This window comes from Salmo trutta, chromosome 12 (genome assembly GCF_901001165.1).
Source record: "Salmo trutta chromosome 12, fSalTru1.1, whole genome shotgun sequence".
In the NCBI taxonomy this organism is placed as follows: domain Eukaryota; kingdom Metazoa; phylum Chordata; class Actinopteri; order Salmoniformes; family Salmonidae; genus Salmo; species Salmo trutta.
The window spans coordinates 82271864-82299025 of record NC_042968.1 but is presented as its reverse complement, the minus strand read 5'-3'; the positions used below and the strand labels follow the sequence as shown (position 1 = coordinate 82299025).

Here is a 27162-nt window from a genome sequence, read left to right as displayed (position 1 = left end):
CATTTTACACCTGTCTTAGTCGAGGCTCATCCCAATCATCTGGCTGGCCCGTCTCTGTGGCTGCCCCTGATCCACACCTCCTCCTCCTGGCTCATCAGTCCCCTCAGCATTGCCAAATTCAAGGACACAGACATTGGAGAAGGGTATTGGGATTTCTTCACCACAAAGTATAGGACGTAAACATGCAGTGGAGTAGACTATACCTGAGCCTCATCGCTCCAAGCTGCTGGTGGTCAACACTGGTGGGATGTTAAACAAGGATTTGCTGTTCAGGCAGCAACCAATCACATGCTCATTCTCTGCACTTGGAAGGTAATAGGCCACAAACTACCCATAATATATTCATATAGGTTATAGGTCATATCTATATAATGACTGTTTGTGGTATCTAATAACATTTAACTTAATTTATACTTCCACAAATCCTGTAAATTCCATAGTGACTAGCTGATTGTGGCCCTCATGAATGGCACAAGCAGTTAGGTACATTATGAAAAATCAAACTAACATGTTTGCCAAACCCAATGATAGAGCCCCATCTAGTGGCACAAAAATATTGAAAAATCGAATTTGCTGCCCGAAATAACTTAGGGTCATGGTGAGACAGGTGAACAGGTCCATGTATATTATGCTGATCGTGGCCCAGCTTTGTTGTTGTGGTCTTGCTAACAAGTCAGGACAGTTGTTTCTGAAATATGACATAATGCCAACTATCAGAGCAGCGTAGCACTAATATATACGACTGGAAATCATACAGTCCCTGGTTCGAATTCAGGCTGCATCACATTTGGCAGTGATTGTGAGTCCCATAGGGCAGCGCACAGTTGGCCCAGCGTTGTCCAGGCTAGGCCATCATTGTAAATAAGAATTTGTTCTTAATTAACTGACTTGCCTAGTTAAATAAAAGGTGTAAAAAAATAGAGGATAGTGTAGTTGCAGGTTCTGTAACTTTGCTTCAAATAATGTAATAATGAATGAAATGAGTTGGCAGAAATAAGAGCAGCCAGGTGAAGTCCTAAGCCTCAATGTAGAGTTTGCTGTAAAAGGGACATAGCTGAGACAAAGTGATGGTATTATTATTCCAGTTGATTCATACCAAGTGTCCTTGTTGCTATCAAAACCTCAGCAATATATCTCTAACATAAATAGGACACATGCAAAACTAACAAAATTGTACAAAATACTAATCTCTTTTCAAAATGACAAAGCTTTCATATAAATTCCAAAAGCACGCATATTTGCGCATCAATGCCAAATAAAAACAGTGATAACCCATAACTTTAATAATCATGTTTATTACAGTTTAATTAAGACACAAGCTCAATGAGCTCTCAGGTAATTAAATATACAGAAGTTTGTTTGTCTGGAACACAAGTCCAGGGTTCTGATCCAGACAGGGAGTTGTTGGAGCTTCAATGTCAACAATGGCAGCTCAAATATACAAAGTGTGATTACAGAATGAGGTCACTGATCTATTTTATGAAAATACACCCCAATCAGACTGATTTCCTTCCATTTAGCCCACTTGAGGTAAGACTAAGTCCATCATATTTGTCTAGTGCTAAAGTCGCTTTTAGATTTAGATTTTAGAGCTTGTCATTCGGCGTTGCCTTCGAACAACATGCTTTATTACTAATGCCAAATCTTTGTCCTTTCAGGCTGGACTTGAAACCAGAGAAAGAATGTAGATAAAAATAGAAGATCAAGCAAGATTAATACCATTTCAGTGTACTAGTACCAAACAATTTAGCTGCCAAACTTGGATCCAAACTAACTTTGGCCATTTTAAAAATCAGACCATCACCCAGAAGACAAAGACTTGCCACAATTGAGAGAACTAAAATAATTTGATGAAGGCGCAAAGGGCGATCTAAAAGGGTACTATCTTTTTCCTTTAGCAAAATCAACATCACAAGAGTATTTCATTTGACTAGGGTGAGGGAAAAGTTATTTTGGATGTAATATTCAGTAGATATATAGTCTCATTACTTTATTGTCCCACGTCATACAGTGTGGAGGGTTCCATGGGTAACTACGATCTTAAATGAGAGTGATTCACATTGTGGAGGGGCTATGAGGCAGGATCCTGGGCATCCTATTGCCAAACAGAGAAAGTCCCCTAGAGGTTTCCAGAACGATTGAAGGCTATTTCTTATTATAGCCAAATAGAAGACAAAAACATTTTCCAAGCCCCTTCTCTTCCCACCCCTCCCATCAGCTCACAGGACAGCTGGAAGCACAGAGGGAGAAAAACAACCAGAGAAACAAAGCACAGACATAAAATTCCTCAATCTTGGGAAAGCAAACCTTGGGTTCATAAAAATGATAAGGAATGCTTCCTGGAATCAAATAAGAGTGGTCCTACATGGGTCCTGGTGGACATCGTGGAGTATACAATTTGCTGTCTCAAATATGTACATCATGGCAGCTGGACAAGTTGAAGGGGGTGAGGCAAGGGAAAGGAGGTCAAGTGCGTAGGGAGAGGAAGGGTGTGGCTCAAAGAAAATCACTCCAAAGGAAACCAACAATACTTTTTTCCTCTTTTCATTCAAAGCTCCCCAAGCCTTTGAATATAAAAGGCAGATTTTCCACTGTAATGCCTTGAGACTACATAGCATATTTCTGGGTCCATTCCCGGGCTATTCGGTTGTATCTGGAATGAAAGGAGGATAAATAAATAAATAAATCACTATCCTTGTAGTAGACAGGTTGTACAAAAAAAATGGAATGTTGAAACTGTAAGACCTACTTTTCCCTGTCTGTCTTGTAGATGCGTGCGATCTCAGGCACTAGTGGGTCGTCTGGGTTTGGGTCACAGAGAAGTGAGCAGATGGACAAGAGGACTGTAGGATGACCGACAACAACAGAGTCAACACAGTTCTGACAAATTACTGTGACAATCAATGTAAATCTCTGACCTGTTAATGAGCATAGTTTGGGACATACACTTTATATACAAAAGTATGTGGACACCCCTTCAAATTAATAGAATCGGCTCTTTCAGCCACACCTGTTGCTAACAGGTGTATAAAATTGAGAACAGACATGCAATCTCCAAAGACAAATATTGGCACTAATTAAATTTGACAAACTGACTTGTTGGAAAGGTGGCATCCTATGACGCCGACACGTTGAAAGTCACTGAGCTTTTCCACTGCAGTTTGGAGTGTTGCAACCGAGGACAGGCGATTTTTACGCGCTTCAGCACTCGGCGGTCCTGTTCTGTGAGCTTGTGTGGCCTACCACTTTGCGGCTGAGCCGTTGTTGCTCTTAGAAGCTTCCATTTCACAATAACAGCACTTACAGTTGACAGAGGCAACTCTAGCAGGGTAAACATGTCCTTCATTACAACACTCACTACTACAGGGTTCCAAACTGCTTCTGGAAGCAACGTCAGCACAATAACTGTTAGTCGGGAGCTTCATGACATTGCCGAGCAGCTGCACACATGCCTAAGATCACCATGCACAATGCAAAGCGTTGGCTGGAGTGATGTAAAGCTCGCCACCATTGGACTCTGGAGCAGTGGAAACGCATTCTCTGGAGTGATGAATCATGCTTCATCTGGCAGTCTGACAGACGAATCTGGGTACCTGCATCAATCATAGTGCTTCCAACTTTGTGGCAACAGTTTGGGGAAGACCCTTTCCTGTTTCAGCATGACAATACCTCTGTGCACAAAGCGAGATCCATACAGAAATAATTTGTCGAGATCAGTGTGAAAGAACTTGACTGGCCTGCAGAGCCCTGACCTCCATCAAACAGCTTGGGGATGAATTGGAACGCAGATTGCGAGCCAGGCCTAATCGCTCAACATTGGTGACCGACCTCACTAATGCTCATGGCTGAATGGAAGGAAGTCCCCAGAAGCAATGTTCCAACATCTAGTGTAAAGCCTTCCCAGAAGGGTGGAGGCTGTTATAGCAGTAAAGGGGGGACCAACTCCATATTAATGCCCATGATTTTGGAATGAGATGTTCAACGAGCAGGTGTCCACATACTTTTGGTTATGTAGTGTACTTACCAGAATCTGCAGTTAAAAATTCAAAACCATACTGGTTTAAAACTAACCATAACAAGTGATCTAGACCCACATACAAAACATCAAGCAAGAGCCCCATTCCGGGATTACCTTTGGAGATGGTGAGTGCTGGCGACCACTGCGACCTCAGGATGTCCAAGCAGATGCTGCCATTGCTGTTGATGTTTGGGTGATAGATTCTTGTGGTGAATGCAACCTTTAGAGGACACAAATGTATTGCATTTACAGCATCTCCTTTACAACACTGACGGGCCAGAAATGGTTGTCGGTTACATCTCATGTACTGAAAACAAACCGTTGTGAATTATTATTTCCCATCAATGTAGGTCTAATTCACAGCTCCATTAACAAAAAAATCAGTCAACACTTTTCTAACATATAGCTGAGTTCCAGGACACATCCCTTACCTTTGGTGGTTTGAAGGGATAGTCAGTGGGGAAGTGAATGGTCAAGAAGAACACACCACCCTGATACGGACTGTCATTCTGTAGAAAGCAAAATAGATGGTTACTATTACATGACCCAGAGCAAAAGCTGTGAACCACCAAACTACAGCACAGGAGGACATACTTACTGGTCCCATTATGGTAGCCTGCCAGTGAAACACTAGGTAAGAGAGGAGAAAACACTTTATACACTGTAAGCACCTTTATAAAGTACATTGTTTGAATTAGATTTTCGTGCCATGATGCAGGAGACCACTCACTGGTCATTCATCTTTTTTGGCTTGTATCTACAGACTACATTTCAGTGCCAACAGGTTTCTTTTGGAGTCAAATCCTGTATTCTATGATAAACAAAGATATAATCCATCAAGAATATTGAATGAAATGGGTGGAAAGTGATGTGCTTTGGATGGTGAACGTGAACTGCGTGTGGTGGTGTGTGGTTGAGGAGACTTACTGTCATCTCCAACAGGTCCTGCGGAGCACTGTGCTGGAGGGTCACGAGCCAAATCATTTAACTCCTAGGGACAAACAAAACAGCTTTCATTTCCTCAGAAAAGTATAATACTTTAACAATATGTATTGTTTCAATATGTATGGTTTCAGTGGTTTCAGTAGTTCAGCCAAACTGCATACCATGTCTCTAATGCTGAATGTGGGCTGGAAGTAGTAGGCCTACGCTTGTCGGCCTAGACTATCCCAATATTAGTTTATTATTTCATGAATGAATAAGATGAGGCATCTTTGGCCATTCCATAGCGACTACATTGAAAATAATTCATGGTCCAATGACTGTACCTGCTAGCAGAAATTGTCCCGTGTCTGAAGATACATCCATAAAAATCGGTTCTGATTGGAGAATCGCCGTTTGTGTCACCGGGCAGTGAAAAGAAAGTCAAATCCCATTTAGATACCCTGAAATTAAAATCTAATATGGATCTCAATGTTTTGTTCTAGCTTCACACGCTAAGTAGTCGATTTGGTGGGGGGGGGGGGGGGGGGGGGTGTATCATCTAAACTAGATTTAAAAGTTCCTTGTTTACGATGCAAAAAGCCAATAATGGATGTCGCTTCAGACATGGGACAGATGCTGCTCAACCTGGACTCAGAGCATTTCGTATTATTCCATACGTAAATCCGATACACTCCATTTAGTATGATATGTTGCGTTTCGTATGGTATATATTAATTTGTGGATGTCCATCACCGATTTCAATAAGATATGTTACGAATTACAATTCATATAATATGTTACGAATTTGCAAAACGTATGGTATGTTACGAATTCTAGCTAGCTGGCTAACTTTAGCTAGGCTAGGGGTTAGGAGTTTGGTGGAAGGGTTAGCTAAAAAGGTTAGGGGAAGGTTTAGCTAAAACGCTAAGTAGTTGCAAAGTAACTAAAAAAAAGCAGTAAGCCATTAAAAAGTTTCTAAATAGCAAAAATGCTAAAGTTGTTCATGTTTAGATTTGAACTCGCAACCTTTGGGTTGCTAGATGTTCACGTTACACGCCCACCCATGCATCCGACTAACCACCCTACAACCATCTGTCTTATGTAACCATACCAAACAAAACTTACACTACATGACCAAAAGTATATGAACACCTGCTTGTCGAACATCTCATTCCAAAATCATGGGCATTAATATGCAGTTGGTCCCCCCTTTGCTGCTATTACAGCCTCCACTCTTCTGGGAAGATTTACACTAGATGTTGGAACATTGCTGGGTGGACTTGCTTCCATTCAGCCACAAGAGGATAAGTGAGGTCGGGCTCTGATGCTGGGAGATTAGGCCTGGCTCGCAGTTGGAGTTCCAATTCATCCCAAAGGTAATTGATGGGGTTGAGGTCAGGGCTCTGTGCAGGCCAGTCAAGTTCTTCCACACCGATTTCATCAAACCATTTCTGTATGGACCTTGATTTGTGCACAGGGGCATTGTCATGCTGAAACAGGAAAGGGCCTTCCCCAAACTGTTGCAACAAAGTTGAATGCACAGAATCGTCTAGAATGTCATTGTATGCTGTAGCATTAAGATTTCCCTTCGCTGGAACTAAGGGGCCTAGCCCAAACCATGAAAAACAGCCCCAGACCATTATTCCTCCTCCACCAAACTTTACAGTTGGCATTATGCATTGGGGCAGGTAGCGTTCTCCTGGCATCCGCCAAACCCAGATTAGTCCGTCGGACTGCTAGATGGTGAAGCGTGATTCATCACTCCAGAGGACGTGTTTCCACTGTTTCCACATAGTCATTGGACTAGGAGTTCTCGAATGTAGACGCTATGGAATGCCCTTAGACCTAGTCTTATTTATTAATTAAATAATTAATCAGAGGTCTAATAGTGGGCTACGGCCTACATCATCTGACAACAAATCTCTCAAGATTAAACTAATGTCACTCAAGGTCCACCAACAACATTGTGGTCAGACCTGAGCGAAGCATCGTTTCTGCAGCAAGTCAGTGAATTATCCTAATTGAAACACAGGAATTGTACTGGATTCAGAATGACATTGATGGATATTTATTATATATTCAGTTCAAATAAGTATACTTTAGCAATCTGTCAACATCAATCATTTTCATGGATCATTAATCAGCCAGTGTCAGATGAAAGCAGCAGAGCATAATTTACTTTTGATACTGAAGACAATGGTAGAACAAAGTTTGCGCTTGCCGATTTGTAACTAACTTAGCTAACATTATGCCAAACGTGATTTGTCTTGGACTAAAGTGAACGATGCCAGCCAATGTGCATCTGTTTACTACTACTACAGTAGGAAGTAGTACAGTAACGATTACTTGCAAGGAACGCGGAATAACAGGCCTATGACGGACTGAGGACTTCCCCGAAACTAACGTCAGCTATCATTACACTTGTCAAATTATAATTAAAACTAGTTAGCCAAACTAGCGAGCTAACGTTAGTTAGTATATTGCCTACCTAACGTTAGCTACATACAGTATCAGTAACTAGCTAGTTAGGTAGCTAGTAGCTAACGTTACCGTTAATTGCTTTTTAAAAATCTAACTAGCGTGTTAATCTAGCTAACTGTTATCTAGCTACCAAGTTAGCAAGTAGACAATAATTTCTACTGAACTAGCTTGTTAGCAAGCTACCTTCACTAGTTATCGATGTTGTCATATGCCGCTAAACTGTGTGAGCTAACTTTACTTGGGCTACTAGCCAGCTAGCTAGCATTCAAAAGCAAATTAATCCGTGATCACAAGTAGCCATCACCAGCCATATTTATTTTAGCTAATATATGGCTTTGGTAGCCACTGACCAGGCGGCAGACAACGAAAGTGGTATCAAATAGCTAAGCAATTTGGGCTAGCAAGTTATCTTACTGTAGCCTGCCAGTAGCTCGAAAGCGTGCCGAAAAAGAGAAGGCCAAAAGCGGCTAACGATTAACGTTAGATAGCCTGCTAGCTAGGTAGGTAGAAGCAAGCTAACGTTACTTCCTTACCTTATGAATTCTTTTCAGGGCCATTGCTGTGCTTGTGCTGCTGTCAATATGACCTCGGTTTACTTATGTGAAATGACGATTTTACCGCTAGCTACGTTTTTTAATTGTTCTCCTACAAAACACTGCAACGACTGAGTAGCGGAGTAGTCTAACGAAACTGAAATACACTACGGCTCATCCTAGCAGCTGAGAGCACTGGGCACCGCATCACTTCTCGGAAGAGCTGTGATGCATTGCAAACGTCCGCCCACGCTACATCCGCTGGAAGCCGTGAGACAGGTTAGAGCTATGCAACTGGCATCATTTCTGACTCACATGGGAATGAAGAAGGCATCCAAATTGAGGCAAATCATAAAAATTCGTAGTTTCAGAGCAACCTATACTGTGTGGCCACAGTTTAGACTGCACTGTGCTCTACCATAGCTGTAATGTAAAGCGCGTTCGTAAATTCCCTCTGGCTATCTACTCCGATGTCAGAGCGTTCTCATCTGAGTGTTCCAGACCGCAAAATAACTGATGAATTTACGAACGCTCAACACCTGTTAAATATGACCCATGTCAGTAAATGTCGGCAAAAAAAAGCGTAATTACATTTTTGCCCGCAGCACAGTTACAGTCACGCTCTGGGTAACATGAAAACAGTCTAACCAGCTCTGCTAGGGCGAGAAAAATTGTCAGTGAGGTGTTCTCCCATTGGTGTCTAGCAAGCTAGCCACCATTAGCCAGTTAGCTTGGGCGCTTGACTGCCGTTGTGGTCAGAACGCTCGGACCAACCTTACTCCCTGGCCAGAGCGTCCAGTGTGCACTCTGAACGCCCCGAGAACGAAACGCTCTGAATTTACGAACGGATCATCTGACAACGCTCCGAATTTACGAACGCCCAGAGCACACTCTGAGCATTCTCTGGCACTCCAGAGGGATTTACGAACGCACCCATAGTCAATTGTAACGTGTGTATGCAATAGACAGATAGGTAAGACACGTGTAGACCTCATGATCGCATTTACATTTGAGTCATTTAGCAGACGCTCTTATCCAGAGCGACTTACAGTTAGTGCATTCATCTTAAGATAGCTAGTTGGGACAACCACATATCACAGGCATAGAAAGTAATTTTTTCCTCGATAAAGTAGCTATCAGTAGAGTCAGAGCTAGAAAGGGTCAAGTGCTGGTTCAGAGTGTGTGTGTGTGTGTGGTGGGGGGGGGGGGGGAGGTGAGGAGGCAGATTATTTAAGATACTGTTTGAAAAGGTAGGGTTTCAGTTGTTTTCGGAAGATGGGCAGGGACTCTGCTATCCTAGCTTCATGGGGAAGCTGGTCCCACGCATCATAGGGTACCTGGCCGGCTAAAAAAGATTGATGGGAAATAGGAAAATAGTCTTGTGACACCACAACCCCCTGTGTCTTTGAGTTGGCAGAACAAGTTGTTTGTCTTTTGTAACTGAAATTATAGAAGTCACAGTGAATCTAATTAGCCTCAGGGAATGTGCAAACATTCAGCACCATGGACAGCGCTGCGATGTCCATAAACTGACTGGTCACTGGTTTCAGAACCACAGCTGCTGAACAGTGCTGAGCTCTGGCAGCTCATATAATGAGAAGATTCATTCAATGCACCTGTTGTGGGGCTGCAGTGGATAGCTTCCGTCTTACTGGCTCCTGACCCATTCTGCTATTTTGTGTTTTTTTTTAAGCCTATCTTAACTTTTTTTGTGCAGAATATTTCTGCCAGCATTTCCTGTGAGCGAAAACAGCTTCTGGATATCAGAACAGCGATCACTAACCTCGTGTCGTCAGCTGTGAATGGACTGGTCATTCCGGACCAGGCCCCATTCCCCGGGACTCGAAAGAGGAAGAGACGGCGCAAGAGAGGCAAACAAGTGGGCTCCCTGACGAGACTTTGTCGGAGAGTAAATAAACCGCCTCTACCCTCTGTTCTACTGGCAAACGTACAATAATTAGAGAACAAAATGGACGAGGTCCGTTTGAGACTGTCTTATCAAAGGGAACTGAAGAACACTAATCCAGACACTTACAAGAAATGGGGCAAAGGTACACCTTCCAACAGGACAACGACCCTAAAGCACACAGCCAAGACATCTCAGAAGTGGTTTCGGGAAGAGTCTCTAAATGTCCTTGAGTGGCCCAGCCAGAGCCAGGACTTGAACCCAGTCGATCATCTCTGGATAGACCTGAAAATAGCTGTGCAGGACACTCCCCATCCAACCTGACAGAGCTTGAGAGGATCTGCAGAGAAGAATGGGAGACATTCCCCAAATACAGGTGTGCCAAGCTTGTAGCATCATACCCAGGAAGACTCGAGGCTGTAATCACTTCCAAAGGTGCTTTTAAAGAAAGTACTGAGTAAAGGCTCTGAATAAGCATGTAAATGTAATTTTTTATTTTTAATACATTTGCTAAAATTTTCCAAAACCTGTTTTTGCTTTGTCATTATGGGGTATTGTATGTAGATTGATGAGGGGGGAAAACGATTTAATCCATTTTAGAATAAGGCTGTAAGGTGACAAAATGTGGAGAAAGTCAAAGGGTCTGAATAGTTTCCGAATGCACTGTACATGTTTTAAACAGAACACCATAGTCCCTGTGCCCGCCCATGAACGCCAAGGTAACCTGTCTAAATGACTATCGCCCTGTAGCACTCACATCTGTAGCCAAGAAATGCTTTGAAAGGCTGGTCATGGCTGACACCAACAGCATCATCCCAGGCACCCTGGACCCACCCAAAGTCACATACTGCCCCAACAGAGCCACAGATGACGCAATCTCTATTGCACTCCACACAGCCCTCTCCCACCTGGACAAGAGGAACACCTATGTGAGAATGCTGTTTATTGGCTATAGCTCAGCGTTCAACACCGTAGTGCCCTCCAAGCTCATCACTAAGCTCAGGACCCTGGGACTGAACACCTCCCTCTGCAACTGGATCCTGGACTTCCTGATGGACCGCCCCCAGGTAGTTATGGTAGGCAACAACACATCCGTCACGCTGACCCAACACCCCTCAGGGGTGCTTGCTTGATCCCTTCCAGTATTCCCTGTTCACACACGACTGTGTGGCAGCGCACGACTCCAATCCCATCATTAAGTTTGCTGACAACACAACAGAGGCTGGCCTGATCACCGAGGACAATGAGACAGCCTATAGGGAGGAGGTCATTGACCTGGCAGTGTGGTGCCTGGACAACAACCTCTCCCTCAACATCAGCAAGACAAAGGAGCTGATCGTGGACTACAGGAAACGGAGGGCCGAACACGCCCCCATCCACATCGACGGAGCTGTAGTGGAGCGGGTCGAGAGCTTCAAGTTCCTCTGTGTCCACGTAACTAAGGAATTATCATGGTCCACACACATCAACACAGTCATGAAGAGGGCACGACAATGTCTCTTCCTCCTCAGGAGGCTGAAAAGATTAGGTATGGGCCCTCAGATCCTCATAAAGTTATACAGTTGCACCATTGAGAGCATCTTGACTGGCTGCATCCCCGCTTGGTATGACAACTGCTTGGAATCCGCCCGCAAGGCGATACAGAGGGTAGTGCGTATGGCCCAGTACATCACTGGGGCCGAGCTCCCTGCCATACAGGACCTCTATACCGGGTGGTGTCAGAGGAAGGCCCTAACAATTGTCAAAGACTCCAGCCATCCAAGTCAGACTGTTCTCTCTGCTACCGCACGGCAAGCGGTACCAGTGCACCAAGTCTGGAACCAACAGGACCCTGAACAGCTTCTATCCCCAAGCCATAAGACTCCTAAATAGTTAGTCAGGATAGCTATTAGTTAACTATTTAACTATCTGCATTGACCCCTTTTGCACTTACTATTTTGACTCATCATATACGCTGCTGCTACTGTATATTATCTATCATGTTGCCTAGTCACTTTATCCCTACCTATATGTACATATCTACCTCAATTACTTCGTACTGCTGCACATGGACTCTGTACTGGTACCCCGTGTATATAGCCAAGTTATCGTTACTCATTGTGTATTTATTCTCTTTTTTTCTCCCTGCATTGTTGGGAATGGCCTTTGTTGTTTATGAAGCATGTGAAACATAACATTTGATGTGATTTGTGGCTGTAAGAAAGTCTTCTTCTGTTAGACTGACATTTGTGTGATTGTTCACATCCCCATTTCCCCTGATAGGCATACTGCTCCCAGAGTCTTTGGTATCCAGCTACAAAGTTGTTGAGGCAGAACTGTTTGCCCCTGGTGCATGCATACACACACACACACACACACACACACACACACACACACACACAAGCCATTTTGACTTGTCATCTGATTATTTGAAAATATTGGAGAAATAACATCTCACACAAAAAGCAATGACACAATGTTTAAGCTTCACTGATATGACCATAATTAATACAGTGCAGACCTATGCGTCTCAGGCCGCACCCCATCAGCAAGTGCATCGAATATAAAATCATGGCGCGCGCGTGTTGTTGGGAAACCCCGGCTCTGCCTCCACCTGATGGCAGCATCAGGCAGCCCCGTGAAACATTAGCGTGGGAGTTCCCTTCAATGCCAATGTCGGGGTGGTGCAGCGTGCAGTGAGGATCTCCTGAGCAGAGCCCCCCATCCACCCTCTTTCGCTCTCTCTCTCTCTCTCTCTCTCTCTCTCACTCTCACTACCGCCCCCTCCCAATTCGTTCCCTCCATCCTCCCCCACACGACTGCTTAGCACAGCGCAGCAGCCTTCTCAGCAGCATCCACCTTAATAACTGTGTAGCAGTAGTCATCCCCAGACCACAGCGCAGGCAGTGATAAACTGAGGGACGCATCCAAGTGATGCCACTGCACCAACCGCATCTCGCAACCGCGAAAACACACCGAGAATAAAACAGTCACTTCTACAAGGAGGAATACAAACGCATTTGCCTCGAGACCGCAACTGCCCATGAAGATGTCTAACGTAGACATAGTCTTAAATGCCACCGATCGGGTAGTAAAAAGTGAGTGCATTTTCATTATTTTTTAAATGTATTTTATATAGGTTACAAAGGTATATGATATCAATTATTTACTGTATAAGATCTCGTAGGCTACAGAGTTGGGTATTGCGTCCTGTGGATGTCCGATGTGTTAAATGATATAAAGAATGTTCTTTGCTCTAGACCTGTGATGTTGATAAACAGTGAAAGGCACTGACTGTGTTTATGGCTATAGGCCATAATTCTTAAAGGCACTGTCTGTGTGGGGGATGGGATATTTTGTTAATAATCGTGTTCCGAGCAATATATTTTTCACTGTCCCAATGTGATTGAATTTAGTCACGGATAGGCAGAAGAGGAGACTAAATGAGGCAGAGTTGCCGATGAAGTCTTTGCGGTTAAGGCAGTGATGCAGCAGGATTTCGCTGGCACTGTGATAGAGGGCGCTTGGCGAATCCCTGGATCTGCTCATTTGGGGGAGGGGGTGGGTTGCAATCTATATTGGCATGTATGTAACAGTTTTCACTGTCAATGAGTAAAACATAGGCTGGCTATAGTGTTGCTTGGGTCTTGAGTTTGAAACCACGCACTCATTTCGATTAGGCCTATATTCATATTTGTTTGGCACGCGTGCCAATACCGTCTATCATTAATAGGCTATTAGTCGAGATTTCATAAAAATATAGCCTACCACCAGTACATGTTATTACAGTGTAACTATGTGTTATTACAATTAACTACAATACTTGTTACAGTGCAATTACATATTTAATTAGGCTAAGCTGTAATAAGGATCCCTTAAAATTGAAGTGTTACCAAAATATAATATAATGCAGGCCTGTAGTATTTTCTTTCAATAGGTCTAATCTCTACAATAACCTTTTCTTCCGTCAAAAGTGTTGTGGTCTGCAATGAAGTGAATGGAGGCTGTGCCACAAGTACATGAGTGTTGCCTGAGCTTCAGGAATACATAACTGTCTTTGCAGTCTCATTCATGTTAAATGGTGTTTCATTATAAATGTTACCGCTTTACAATATTGGAGTTGTTTATTTCTGATGCATTTTATTTACTATTCGAGAGCCAATTGCACACCAAACGCTATTGCAGTTGTCTGCAATCGCAGGCGAGGTTTAATTCAATGTAAACCCGAGTTCGACGCTGCACCTATCCAGGCTCGGACAGCAGCGCTGTGATATAAGATCCATTGTTAAAAAAAATACTTTAGCACCTGATTGAAAATAGGCCGACAGGTTTACCTATCGGTTTATCATAATGTGATCGGGTAGGAACCATATATTTGTTCCGTGTTTCATAGGGGACTGTAATTAATGCAGAACACGTCAAAATGATAAAAATATCACTGCCTGATATACCTACCAAGCCCTTGATGACTGTCACATATACGCTTGATAGGCCTACAACACCGGGTTAATGGCCAGTCTTGGATGTTGCCTCGGTTTGCGCTCCTCATGCAGGATTTGTAGTACTTCGACATGTTCCAGAACTAGCGGGTTCTTCAGAGCGTCTACAGTCGTATTTAGTATTTTATTAGGATCCACATTAGCTGCTTTCAATAGCCGCTACTCTTCCTTGGGTCCAAACAAGAACAAAATGACATCACAAAAAAAAAACGGTCTACATCATTAATACAACAATACATCACACAAGACATTGTGCACTATACACAATTTGCCTGCTCCACCATTACGAATGTACACTGCTCCACCATTATGAATGTACAATATATAATGCCCAACTATGATGGGCAACATGATCTGATGATGATGGGACTATCCCCACCCACACCTCCAATAGGGCCAAAGCTACAAGACACATCAAATGTAGCCTATGATCATTTTTCACATACCGTAGCAGGCTCAGGCCTAGTTCTATACCATTTAATTTTGCCTACAGGTACAGTATATGAAAATCAATGGCCCATAAGACTGGTACAGGATACATCTACTTATGGGGTGAATATGCATAGGCTATGTCATCTACTTATGGGGTGAATATTCATAGGCTATGTCTTCTCATAATGTATTCCTGCATATTATCTCACGTATTGTTGCTAAGTAACCATTTACCTTTAATACATCAATCATAATTTATTTGTTATTTATAGTCATTCTGGGGCTTTGCCAATGGGGGAATTGAATAAACTCTTTAGAAGCATAGCATATTTAAGTCATAGTGAATTAGCAAATGAATGTGCTACAGGATAGTAAAAGCTCTATTCAATCCACATCGTGGAAGTTCAGCTTTACAGTGTGATTGTAATCTAAAGCCAATGTTCTCGCATTAGCGAAGACTGTGTTTTACGGTAAACGCTGTGTTTATACCTCGATCAGAAATCACCTTTACATTTCCATCTCATAATCTGTAATGCTTCAGCGACACAGATTTAATAAAGCCCTGAGTTAGCAAGGATTGCAAATATGGATCCCTTATTTCTCAATTCCATTCTGATGGCATAGCTACATATTTACGAACAGGTGACAGTACAGAGACAGCTTTACATGTGTGGCTTTGTTGCATCCCAAAGAGGGAGTGTGCAGAGAGGAGGAGGAGGTTAGCAGTGGAATGGGTTCACTCAAAGTTGACTGTAGTTGTTTGTAATACAGAACACAATTCTCTCAAAGGAACATTCCATCTTATGTGGGCCAGTCTCATCATAAGGGAAGAGGGATTCAATGGATCAACCACGACGACTGTGTGTTTAATTTGAAGGGATTTCTACATAGAGAATCTATTCATGGCCACAGCAAGATCAATGGGAGGAGGAGGCTGTGCCGTCTCTGGTGGGACTGGTAAATGCAGCAATCGCGTTGCACTAGAAATTGATTAATCAATTGCAGCAATTCCTTCATGCTGCTCACAAAAACATCTCGTTTGAGGTAGCTGAAGATTGCTGCATTGTGGCACTACTTAGTACTTGCTCAGAGATCCCAGTACCTTATACAGCTGTGGCAAATATGTAAAGGGTGCCATCACAAACGTGTCCATCTAAACATATACCCTGGCAGCTGGAGGGCGGGGCGCCGCTATGTGCCTACTGTACTTTGATCTGTAGTGTTGTGTTCTACAGGGCTCATCTGAAAAAGACACCATCGTCTCAGCTTTGACTCCTTGTCAAGATAAAGGTTAAATAAATAGAAACATTTGGATATTTACACTGGTCATTCTTTTGGGTTTGGAGTGCATCACTATTGGCTTCTCTATACCAACATACTATAGATTCTTAAAAGAATCCAGATCAAAGCTGTGAGAGGGATGCCACTGTGGCAGGTGCATGTGCTCCTATTTCTCATTGAGTTAGACTGTAACAGTGTGGATGCATGGTGGATGCATGGCACACGCAATGGGGACCTGCTGGAGCAGCAGTGGTGGCAGAGTGGCTCCTCCACACCACAATAGGATTCTGCTCAACTCCTAAACCTCTTTCATTCCTGCTGAGAAACTGCTAACAAATAGGGTTGGACCCCACCCAGTTGATGTATAATTGACGAATTGTATTGTGTACAAAGATAGCTACATCAATAAATAACTGCATATCCAATCCCAGTGATGTTGCAAGCGGAAATTGCATCATCAGATCCAATTTAACACACTCCTTTACTGCAGCACAGCTCAGCACATAGCTACACATACTGCCCTGTAAATGACTCATCTGTTTGTAAGTGTTTGTTTTCCTGTTTGATGTTACTCAGCGCTTATTTTTGCAATGTCACACTTACTTGTATGTTCTCTTACAGAATGAGGTGGTAAGATGTTAACCTTTTCACGCTTTACAGATGTCATCACATGATTTTCCTCCCCTACTCAGCGATAGATTCTGTCATATGTCAACTTGCTACACTCTTAGAAAAAAGGTTTCCAAAAGGGCTCTTCGGTTGACCCCATAGGATAACCCTTTTTGGGTCCAGGTAGAACCCCTTTTGGTTCCAGCTAGAACCCTCTGTGGAAAGGGTTCTACCTGGAACCCAAAAGGGTTCTACCTTGAACCAAAAAAGGTTCTCCAAAGGGTTCTCCTATGGGGACAGTCGAAGAACCCTTTTAGGTTATAGATAGCACCTTTTTTTCTAAGAGTGTACAATTCCAAGACAAGTATGGTCTCAGAATTGTAGTGTGTCTTGACCTCACTCTTCAGCACTGTGATATCTCCCACACAGGAAATGGAACGGAGGGGGAAGAGGGTTCTTTGATAAAGCTATCCTAGGGGCTGTTCCTCTCTGGCACAAAGCTGGACCACTGTACCTACTCTGTGTTGGAAGGTGGGATCATGTGATTTGGAGTCTTGGTAGAGGAATGCTGATGTTAGTGATGTCTAGGAGTAGGGTTGTTGTGACCATGCAGGCAAGGGACTGTTTATTGGAGGAGACAGTGTCAGCCACTTGGCCTGGTCCCATATCTGGGCCTCTCTGGGGAATGTGAACAGGCTCCAAGAGGCCTACTTTCTCTTAGAGTGATTCTAGGACATTATCCGTGTTAGGTCTGGTGGGGCTTGGTGAATCACTGTGGATCCTGTGGATCAAATGGCTTTTGTCTGACAGAGGGGAACCTCACAATACCAGATTTCTTTTCAGAACAAAACCGAGACAATCATGGAAAGGGCTGACCAATCAGTAAAGGCACTGGTGGATTTAGAGAGTCAGTCAGTCAGCACACAGCGAATCTCTCTTCCGAAATATGAATATAAAATATAGCTCTGTTTTTGTCTCCCAAAGATAATGCTGGAGAGAGATAATTCTGGAATGGTGACCATCCTTTGTACCTCCATATTTACAGTAAACATTCAGCCGTTTCTGATCCATTTCTCGACACCCACAATTAGATTTCTGACCTTCACTGTGAAATGCATCCTCGTTGTGTAGTTGTGTTCTCACTGGTTGTGAAAGTAGTGGATAGGTCTCTATGTTGACTCTTTGTTTATGTTTTGCTGTAGAAGTGTTGATGTGTTTGTTGACGGGTCCTATTCTCATTGTGTGTAACTATATTAAAGGGTGTGTGGATATGTTTGGGATCGGTGGTGTGAAGGTCTGTTTTTATTGTGTGTTTGTTTTTAGAAAATATGTTACACAGTGGCTCATTGGCCAGACAGCGTAGAGTCCACCCCCTGAGATGGCCAATTGCGCCAGAGAGCATAAAGCCCACCCCCCCCCGAGATGGCTCATTGGCCAGAGAGCGTAAAGCCCATCCCCCTGAGATGTCAAAATCAAATCAAAATCAAATTTATTGGTCACATACACGTGTTTAACAGATGTTATTGCGGGTGTAGCGAAATGCTTGTGCTTCTAGCTCAGACAGTGCAGTTTCAGAACATAACCCAAAATACACATACATCTAATTAAGGAATGGATTAAGAATATATATACATATATGTCAGAGCGGCATTGGACTAAGATACAGTGGCATAGTATAGAATACAGTATATACATATGAGATGGGTGATGCAATATTTACAAACAATTAAAGTTACTAAGACATTGTAGAATAGTATAGAGTACAGTTTATACATATGAGATGAGTAATGCAAGATACGGAGAAATGATTAAAGTGGCTTGTGTTTCATTTCCTTAAAGTGGCCAGTGATTCCTAATCTAGGTCTATAGGCAGCAGCCTCTTATGTGCTGGAGATGACTGTTTAACAGTCAGTGGTGTAGTATAGTATAGAATACAGGCAGTGGCTCGGGTGGTGGATGTCCTCTGATCTTTTTCGCCTTCCTATGGCACCGGGTGCTGTAGGTGTCCAGGAGGGTGGGAAGTTTGCATTGGGCAGACCGCACCACCCTCTGGAGAGCTTTGCGGTTGTGGGCGGTGCAGTTGCCATACCAGGCTATGATACAGCCCGACAGGATACTCTCGATTGTGCATCTGTAAAAGTTTGTGAGGGTTTTAGGTGTTAAGCCAAATTTCTTTAGCCTCCTGAGGTTGAAGAGGCGCCGTTGCACCTTCACCACTCTGTCTCATTGGCCAGAGAGCGTAGAGCCCACCTCCCTAAGATGTGTGTGAGTAGACGTTGTGGATCTTGATGGTGTGATAGCCTTCAGAGGAAGAGAGGGGGCGAGCTAGGCGCAAGGTATCTGCATGCATGATATGTACAGGCTTTATTTAGCAGTGTGGGTGAATTATTTAAGCATTGGTTTTTCAGCAGTGTTTTACTGCACACAGGCCACTTACATAATGAAACTTCCCTGAGGTCTAGTGATGAGAGGGTGTAGAGAAGGGAGACGGAGAGATGGAGAGGCAGAGGAACTGAAGGGAGGGATAGAGACAGAAGGGAAGAAAAGAGAAACGATTGGAAGAGCATGGATATAGGAAAGGAGGGAGAAGGAAAGAGGATATAGGAAAGGAGGATATAAGAAAGGAGGGAGAAGGAAGGAGGATATAGGAAAGTAGGGAGAAGGAAGGGGGATATAGGAAAGGAGAGAGAAGGAAGGAGGATATATGAAAGGAGAGAGAAGGAAGGAGGATACAGGAAAGGAGGGAGAAGGAAGGAGGATACAGGAAAGGAGGGAGAAGGAAGGAGGATATAGGTTAGGAGGGAGAAGGAAGGAAGGAGGATATAGGAAAGGAGGGAGAAGGAAGGAGCTAAAGGAAATGGAGACAGAGAAAAGGAAAATAAGAGATGCATTGAAGAGAAAGCAACCCTCATACTACCCCCCACACACACAGCCTCACCCTCTACCCTCATACTACCTTCCCCCCACCCTACACACAGCCTCACCCTCTACCCTGAAGTGACTTTCCTCCCCTCATCCCACACACAACCTCAGCCCCTACCCTCATACTACCTTCCTCCCCCCACAGCCTAATCCCCTACCCTCATACTACCTTCCCCCCACCCTACACACAGCCAACCCCCTACCCTCATACTACCTTCCCCCCACCCTACACACAGCCTAACCCCCTACCCTCATACTACCTGCCCCTCACCCTACACACAGCCTAATCCCCTACCCTCATACTACCTTCCTCCCCCCACAGTCTAATCCCCTACCCTCATACTACCTTCCCCCCACCCTACACACAGCCTAACCCCCTACCCTCATACTACCTTCCTCCCCCCACAGCCTAATCCCCTACCCTCATACTACCTTCCCCCCACCCTACACACAGCCTAACCCCCTACCCTCATACTACCTTCCTCCCCACACAGCCAAATTCCCTACCCTCATACTACCTTCCCCCCACCCTACACACAGCCTAAACCCTACCCTCACACTACCTTCCCCCCACCCTACACACAGCCTAACCCCCTACCCTCATACTACCTTCCCCCCCACCCTACACACAGCCTAACCCCCTACCCTCATACTACCTTCCTCCCCCCACAGTCTAAACCCCTACCCTTATACTGCCTTCCCCCCCACCCTACACACAGCCTAACCCCCTACCCTCATACTACCTTCCTCCCCCCACAGCCTAATCCCCTACCCTCATACTACCTGCCCCCCACCCTACACACAGCCTTACCCCCTACCGTCATACTACCCTCCCCCCACCCTACACACAGCCTACTCCCTACCCTCATACTACCCTCCCCCCACTCTACACACAGCCTAACCCCCTACCCTCATACTACCTTCCCCCCACCCTACACACAGCCTAACCCCCTACCCTCATACTACCTTCCCCCCACCCTACACACAGCCTAACCCCCTACCCTCATACTACCTTCCTCCCCCCACAGTCTAAACCCCTACCCTTATACTGCCTTCCCCCCACCCTACACACAGCCTACCCCCTACCCTCATACTACCTTCCTCCCCCCCACAGCCTAAACCCCTACCCTCATACTACCTTCCCCCCACCCTACACACAGCCTACCCCCTACCCTCATACTACCTTCCTCCCCCCACAGCCTAATCCCATACCCTCATACTACCTTCCCCCCACCCTACACATAGCCTTACCCCCTACCTTCATACTACCTTCCCCCCACCCTACACACAGCCTAACCCCCTACCCTCATACTACCTTCCCCCCCACAGTCTAAACCCCTACCCTCATACTACCTTCCCCCCCACCCTACACACAGCCTCAGACTCTACCCTCATACTACCTCCCCCCCACAGCCTTATCCCCTACCCTCATACTACCTTCCCCCCCACAGTCTAAACCCCTACCCTTATACTGCCTTCCCCCCCACCCTACAAACAACCTCAGCCCCTACCCTCATACTACCCCCCCCACCGAATAATGAGTTCTGTTCTGTAATTTTGTGAATATTCAAATGAATGCTCTATGCATAATTGAAGAGCCATGTGCATGTGACCTGTTATGGTTGTTGGCCATCATCAGTAATGTAGACTGGTCAACACACACTGCCTAGTGCCTGCCCTGGCTTCTCTGTTCAGATCCCTGCTTCCTCATTGGCTCCTTCTTCTCCCAGTCTCTAGCATATTGGGGTTTCATGCATGGGCTGATCTGAAGGCTGCAAGCTGCCATTCGGCCAGGCAGACTGTGCAAGCAGGCAGGAAGGATGCACTCACTTTAGGGGCCCTGCACATTTGGTGCTTTGCACAGGAAAGAAATGGGGTCCGTGTAGGTCCAATCGGTGAACACACACATTTAGCCATTTCAAACATGTGCATCTCAGCCTGTTGAGTGCTATGATAACAAACCCTTCAGTTAGCCCAACAGCTACACTATCCAAATGAAATGAAGGAACCAGTTCATCATGACAATACTAACAGACTGAACAAAATAGATGGGACATCAAAATTGGTATTGTCTGGATAGTTAAAGGTCAGAGTGATTCACAGTGCAGTACTCACAGTACTCTGGAGACGGAACCACAGCAAAACATCTTGTCACCCAAATGAATATGCAACATTGTTTGCCAATTTATTTATATCTCCAATGTTTGTCTGTTCAGTAAAATAAATGCTGGCAGCACTGCATATGGCTTAGGGCATCTGTAGCCAAGTAGTGTGATTCAGCAACTTGGAATAGTAGACATATGGTATATTCCCTCAATTGTGTGCAGAGTGCATTGAGGTTTTGAATTCTACTCCTAGTTATTATGCACATTACAAAGTTAGGATGACATAAACCACAAGAGCTGTAGTCCTGGACCAACATCCCTCCCTGCTACATTATTGGGTGGTAGTGAAGATGTTACAGGCTCAGACAGAGGGGGTCAGCAGGTGTGGTAGAGGCAGGACTGAGACAAGGTAGAGGTGCAGCTAGCTAACACTGGGCCAGAGACCTGTCAGACACACCGACAGAAAGACCTGAGAGACAGAAAGACAGACCTGACACACCTGACAGACCTGACAGACCTGACAGACAGACCAGACCAGACCAGACAGACATACCTGACAGACAGACGGAGGCCTAGACCAGACAGACATACCTGACAGACAGACAGACAGACAGACAGACAGACAGACAGACAGACAGACAGACAGACAGACAGACAGACAGACAGACAGACAGACAGACAGACAGACAGACAGACAGACAGACAGGTGCATCTAGAGGGGGCGTAGTGTTCTGTACATGTAAACATATTTGACTGGATGCCAGGGCTGGATGGAGAGTATTAATGTACTCCAGTGTCACTGATGCCATGTGTTCTATAAGTTATAGTTGAAACCAGGAAGTGTTCAACCTACAGTCCTCTCTGTCTCTGCTAGATATCTCTCTGTCAGTCTGCAGCATCCAGCCTGGTAATGTTTCATGACAGCTATAGAGAGGTAGAGAGAAAAGTAGCTAGTGGTGTATTCTGGTGTGTTGTAGTATGTGGAGGATTTAGGTACAAGGAACATCTTTCTGCTGTAGCAAAGGAAAATGCATATATTACCATGAATTACTGAAGGTTGTTTCTTAGAAGTCTATCTGGTGGTAACGTTAATTAGCGTAGGCTACACAATGATGATAAGACGTCGGAATAACAGAATGGGTCAAAAGCTATATTTGTTTTGTTGGTCTCCAGTGTTGTTGAAATCCTTTTTCAATTTATTGTAATGTCGCTGCCCTTTCTGCCAAGAGCAGCGACTCTCAACTGGTGGGTCGCAACCCAAATTTGGGTCGCAGGAGGTTTTGAATGAGTCGCGAGTGTCTGAGTAAAATATTTTATTATATACAGTACCAGTCAAAAGTTTGGACACCTAGTCATTCCAGGGTTTTTCTTTATTTTTACTATTTTCTACATTTGAGAATAATAGTGAAGACAAAACTATGAAATACCACATATGGAATCATGTAGTAACCAAAAAAGTGTTAACCAAATGACAGCTTTGCACTCTGTTGGCATTCTCTCAACCAGCTTCACCTGGAATACTTTTCCAACAGTCTTGAAGGAGGTTCCACATATGCTGAGCACTTGTTGGCTGCTTTTCCTTCACTGCGGTCCAATTCATCCCAAACCATCTCTGTTGGGTTGAGGTCGGGTGATTGTAGAGGCCAGGTCATCTGATGCAACACTCCATCACTCTCCTTCTTGGTCAAATATGATTATTTATTATTTTTTATGAAAAATACTCCAGTCTGAACTTAAATGACTAAAACCAGGTAGGTGTGTAGAAATTATAATGAACCTATATTTTTTATAATTTAACCTCAGAACAAAAATAGTTCAATCACAGTATTTCCAATATAGAGTTATTAGCAGTGCTATTTACCGTATTTGGTTGATTTTGTGGTCTCAAACCAGTGAGCTTAACATTCTTCATCAAGAATATGGGCAAAATGGAATTACTACAATGAAAAAGGTGGGACTGTTCCCTTGTCATATAATTGGTATATTTACCATCAATGTAGTATTAAAAATAGTTTTCCAGATTGCATATAGGCAACAACAAAAATAGCAAAGCGAATATTGGATCGCAACTGAGACAACCTAGTTCAATTTGTGTCCCAATGCAAAACCAGTTGAAAACCAGTGGCCTAGAGCATTTTTGGGGGTAATGTGTGCTTCAGATAAGGAGAAAAATAAGGACTATATAGATCTGCATCTATGTGAGCCTCCCATGCAAATCACAGTATACAGCACTGGCTCTCCTCCAATAGTCAGCTGCTGTTGCCCGGCAACATGCACCACAGCTCAGCTCAGCCTGGGCTCCCAGTCGAAGTGAGCTGTCTCACATCTCACCCCTCTCTCTTTCTCTTTCTGTCCTCTGTCTCTCTGTCTGTCTGTCTGTCTGTCTGTCTGTCTGTCTGTCTGTCTGTCTGTCTTTCTTTCTGCTTCTGCCTTTCTCTCGTTCTCTCTCTAACTCTCAATGTACTAGTGTGTTTTCACCAGGCCTTGTGTTCTCTTCCTCATTACTGCCTTCCATGTGATTCAGAGGAGTTGGGTTAAATGCGGAAGACACATTTCAGTTGAATGCATTCCGTTGTACAACTGACTAGGTATCCCCTTTTCCCTTTCCATTTCTCTCCATCTAAATCCTCCCTATTTCTCTCGGTTTCTTCAAAGGTGTCTTTATCTCTTGCTCTCCGTTCTACGCTCTCATCTCTCTCCCTCTTGCCCTCTGTTTCTCCCCGTCTCTAATTAACCTCCAGTATCTTTTAGAGTTGGAGAGTATCAGAAGGACAGTACGGTCTATTGAGTTAATACATACACTAAGTCAATGATGCACACTCACATACTCAAACACACGTCAACAATTATACAGGACATGCAGTATCAGTATCTCCAGTCTCTTTATTTGGTCTCTACTATTACAGTTCTATCATTCTGGCTCTTTAGGTCCATTAGAATGGCTGTTCAGTGACGTCTGTTGGTCAGACTGAGTCACAGACACATCAGACAGTCCACTGAGATTGTGACACGTTCTCTTGCTCAAAGAGATCTGCCTCGTCCCGTTTCTGCTAACGATGAGAACACGATCTGCTTCATAACGTTGAGGGGGAACACTTTGGAGCCTCCAAATTCACTAGAATGTACAGCGTGTCCTGACACAGGCACATTTATTCGCTCCAAGTAGTTGCACAAACTTGTTGATATGCCTATATGTGGAAACACAATACACCTACAGTCTATGTAAGCTCAGAAACAATCACATTAACATTTACTGTTCAGGCAAATACAGAAGCCCAAAACACATACAGTATTAAGGCACAAGGCGAGACCCAGATGCAGACACAGGAGGGAGATGGTTGGAGTCTTACAATGTTTATTAATCCAAAGGGGTAGGCAAGAGAATGGTCGGGGACAGGCAAAAGGTCAAAACCAGATCAGAGTCCAGGAGGTACAGAGTGGCAGACGAGCTCGTGGTCAAGGCAGGCAAATGGTCAGGCAGGCGGGTAGAGAGTCCAGAAACAGGCAAGGGTCAAAACCGGAGGACTAGAAAAAGGAGAATAGCAAAAGGAGTACGGGAAAAACACGCTGGTTGACTTGACTAAACATACAAGACGAACTGGCACAGAGAGACAGGAAACACAGGGATAAATACACTGGGGAAAATAAGCGACACCTGGAGGGGGTGGAGACAATAACAGGAACAGGTGAAACAGATCAGTGCGTGACAGGTACAGTGCCTTTAGAAAGTTTTCACACCTATTGACTTTTTCCACATTTTGTTGTGTTAAAGCCTGAATTTAAAATTGATTTCTTTGTGCAATAATAGGGTTTAACATGATTTTTGAATGAACACCTCATCTCTGTACCTCACACATACAATTATCTGTAAGATCCCTCAGTCAAGCAGTGAATTTCAAACACAGATTCAACCACAAAGACCAGGGAGGTTTTCCAATGCCTCACAAATAAGGACACCTATTGGTAGATGGGTAAAAAAAAATAGGACATTGAATATCACTTTGAGCATGGTGAAGTTATTAATTACGCTTTGGATGGTGTGTCTATACACCCAGTCACTACCAAGATACAAGCGTCCTTCCTAATACACTTGCCGGAGAGGAAGGAAACCGCTTTGGGATTTCACCATGAGGCCAAGGGGACCTTAAACAGTTACAGAGGGTAATGGCTGTGATAGCAGAACTGAGGATGTGTGGTATTTACTCCATAATATTAACCTAATTGACAGAATGGAAAGAATTAAGAATAACATGCATCCTGTTTGCAACAAGGCACTAAAGTAAAACTGCAAAAGATGTGGCAAAGCAATTAGCTTTTTGTCCTGAATAAAAAGTGTTCTGTTTGGGAAAAGTCCAATAAACCACATTACTGAGTACCACTCTCCATATTTTCAAGCCTAGTGGTGGCTGCATCATGTTATGGGTACGCTTGTAATCGTTAAAGACTGGGGAGTTTTTCAGGATAAAAAATAAACATAATGGAGTTAAGCACAGGTAAAATCCTGGAGGAAAACCTGGTTCAGTCTTCTTTCCACCAGACACTGGGAGATGAATTTACCTTCCAGCCGAACAATAACCTAAAACACAAGGCCAAATATACACTGGAGTTGCTTACTAAGAATACAGTGAATGTTTCTGAGTGGCCGAGTTACAGTTTTGACTTAAATTTAATTGAAAATCTATGGCAAGACTTGAAAATGGTTGTCTAGCAATGATCAACAACCAACTTGACAGAGCTTGAAGAATTGTAAAAATAATAATGGTAAAATATTGTACAATCCAGGTGTGCAAAGTTCTTAGAGACTTACCCAGAAATACTCACAGCTGTAATCACTGCCAAAGGTGATTCTAACATGCATTGACTCAGGAATGTGAATACTTATGTAAATTAGTTATTTTTGTATTTAATTTTCAATTCATTTACATTTTACATTTTAGTCATTTAGCAGACGCTCTTATCCAGAGCGACTTACAGTAGTGAATGCTGTGCTGTTTCTAAAAACATGTTTTCACATAGTCATTATGGGGTATTGTGTGTAGATGGGTGAGAAAAAAACAGGCTGTATCACAACAATGTGGAATAAGTCAAGGGGTATGAATAGTTTCTGAAGGTCCTGTAGGCACACACACGAACAAACCTACTTTCTCACACACACACACACACACACACACACACACACACACACACACACACACACACACACACACACACACACTGTTGACTGGGATGTCTTTTCCCCAAAATTCCATGCCAGGCCAGGCTCATTATCCCAGCAGCAGCAACATGAGATTTCTCTTTTTCCCCCTCTAGTCAAACATCCATTATTTAGCAGCATGTTGATCACGTTGAGCCTCAAGTCACAGATCTCTCTCCTCTCTCTGTTCCATTCCATTCCCCAAGTGCTCAGCTCAGCAACTCCCCTTAGCCACATGCACAGAGCAACACAAATCACTAGCCGAAAAACTTGGCCACA

General features: G+C 43.9%; 2 protein-coding genes across 7 annotated transcripts in view; one reads left to right on the top strand and one right to left on the bottom strand.

The window, feature by feature from the left end:
• Positions 1–1275: 1275 nt before the first annotated feature.
• Positions 1276–8183, bottom strand: LOC115204434 (ubiquitin-conjugating enzyme E2 D2). Its single transcript, XM_029769998.1, has 7 exons — positions 7957–8183; positions 4946–5009; positions 4617–4648; positions 4450–4527; positions 4133–4238; positions 2750–2843; positions 1276–2653 (listed from the first exon to the last, which is right to left on the bottom strand). The coding sequence occupies exons 1-7, from the start codon at positions 7978–7980 to the stop codon at positions 2608–2610; spliced, it is 444 nt and encodes a 147-aa protein (XP_029625858.1). The 5' UTR covers positions 7981–8183; the 3' UTR covers positions 1276–2607.
• A 4449-nt stretch (positions 8184–12632) lies between these two features.
• Positions 12633–27162, top strand: part of ppp3ca (protein phosphatase 3, catalytic subunit, alpha isozyme) — a 53380-nt gene continuing 38850 nt past the window's right edge. For 2 of the 6 annotated variants that reach the window (XM_029769995.1, XM_029769993.1), the window contains exon 1: positions 12633–12939. In XM_029769995.1, the coding sequence (XP_029625855.1) occupies positions 12885–12939 (55 nt within the window). In that variant the 5' untranslated portion in view covers positions 12633–12884. The remainder of the gene's footprint in view (positions 12940–27162) is intronic. The other 4 variants (XM_029769992.1, XM_029769997.1, XM_029769994.1 and 1 more) reach the window with 3 other exon arrangements.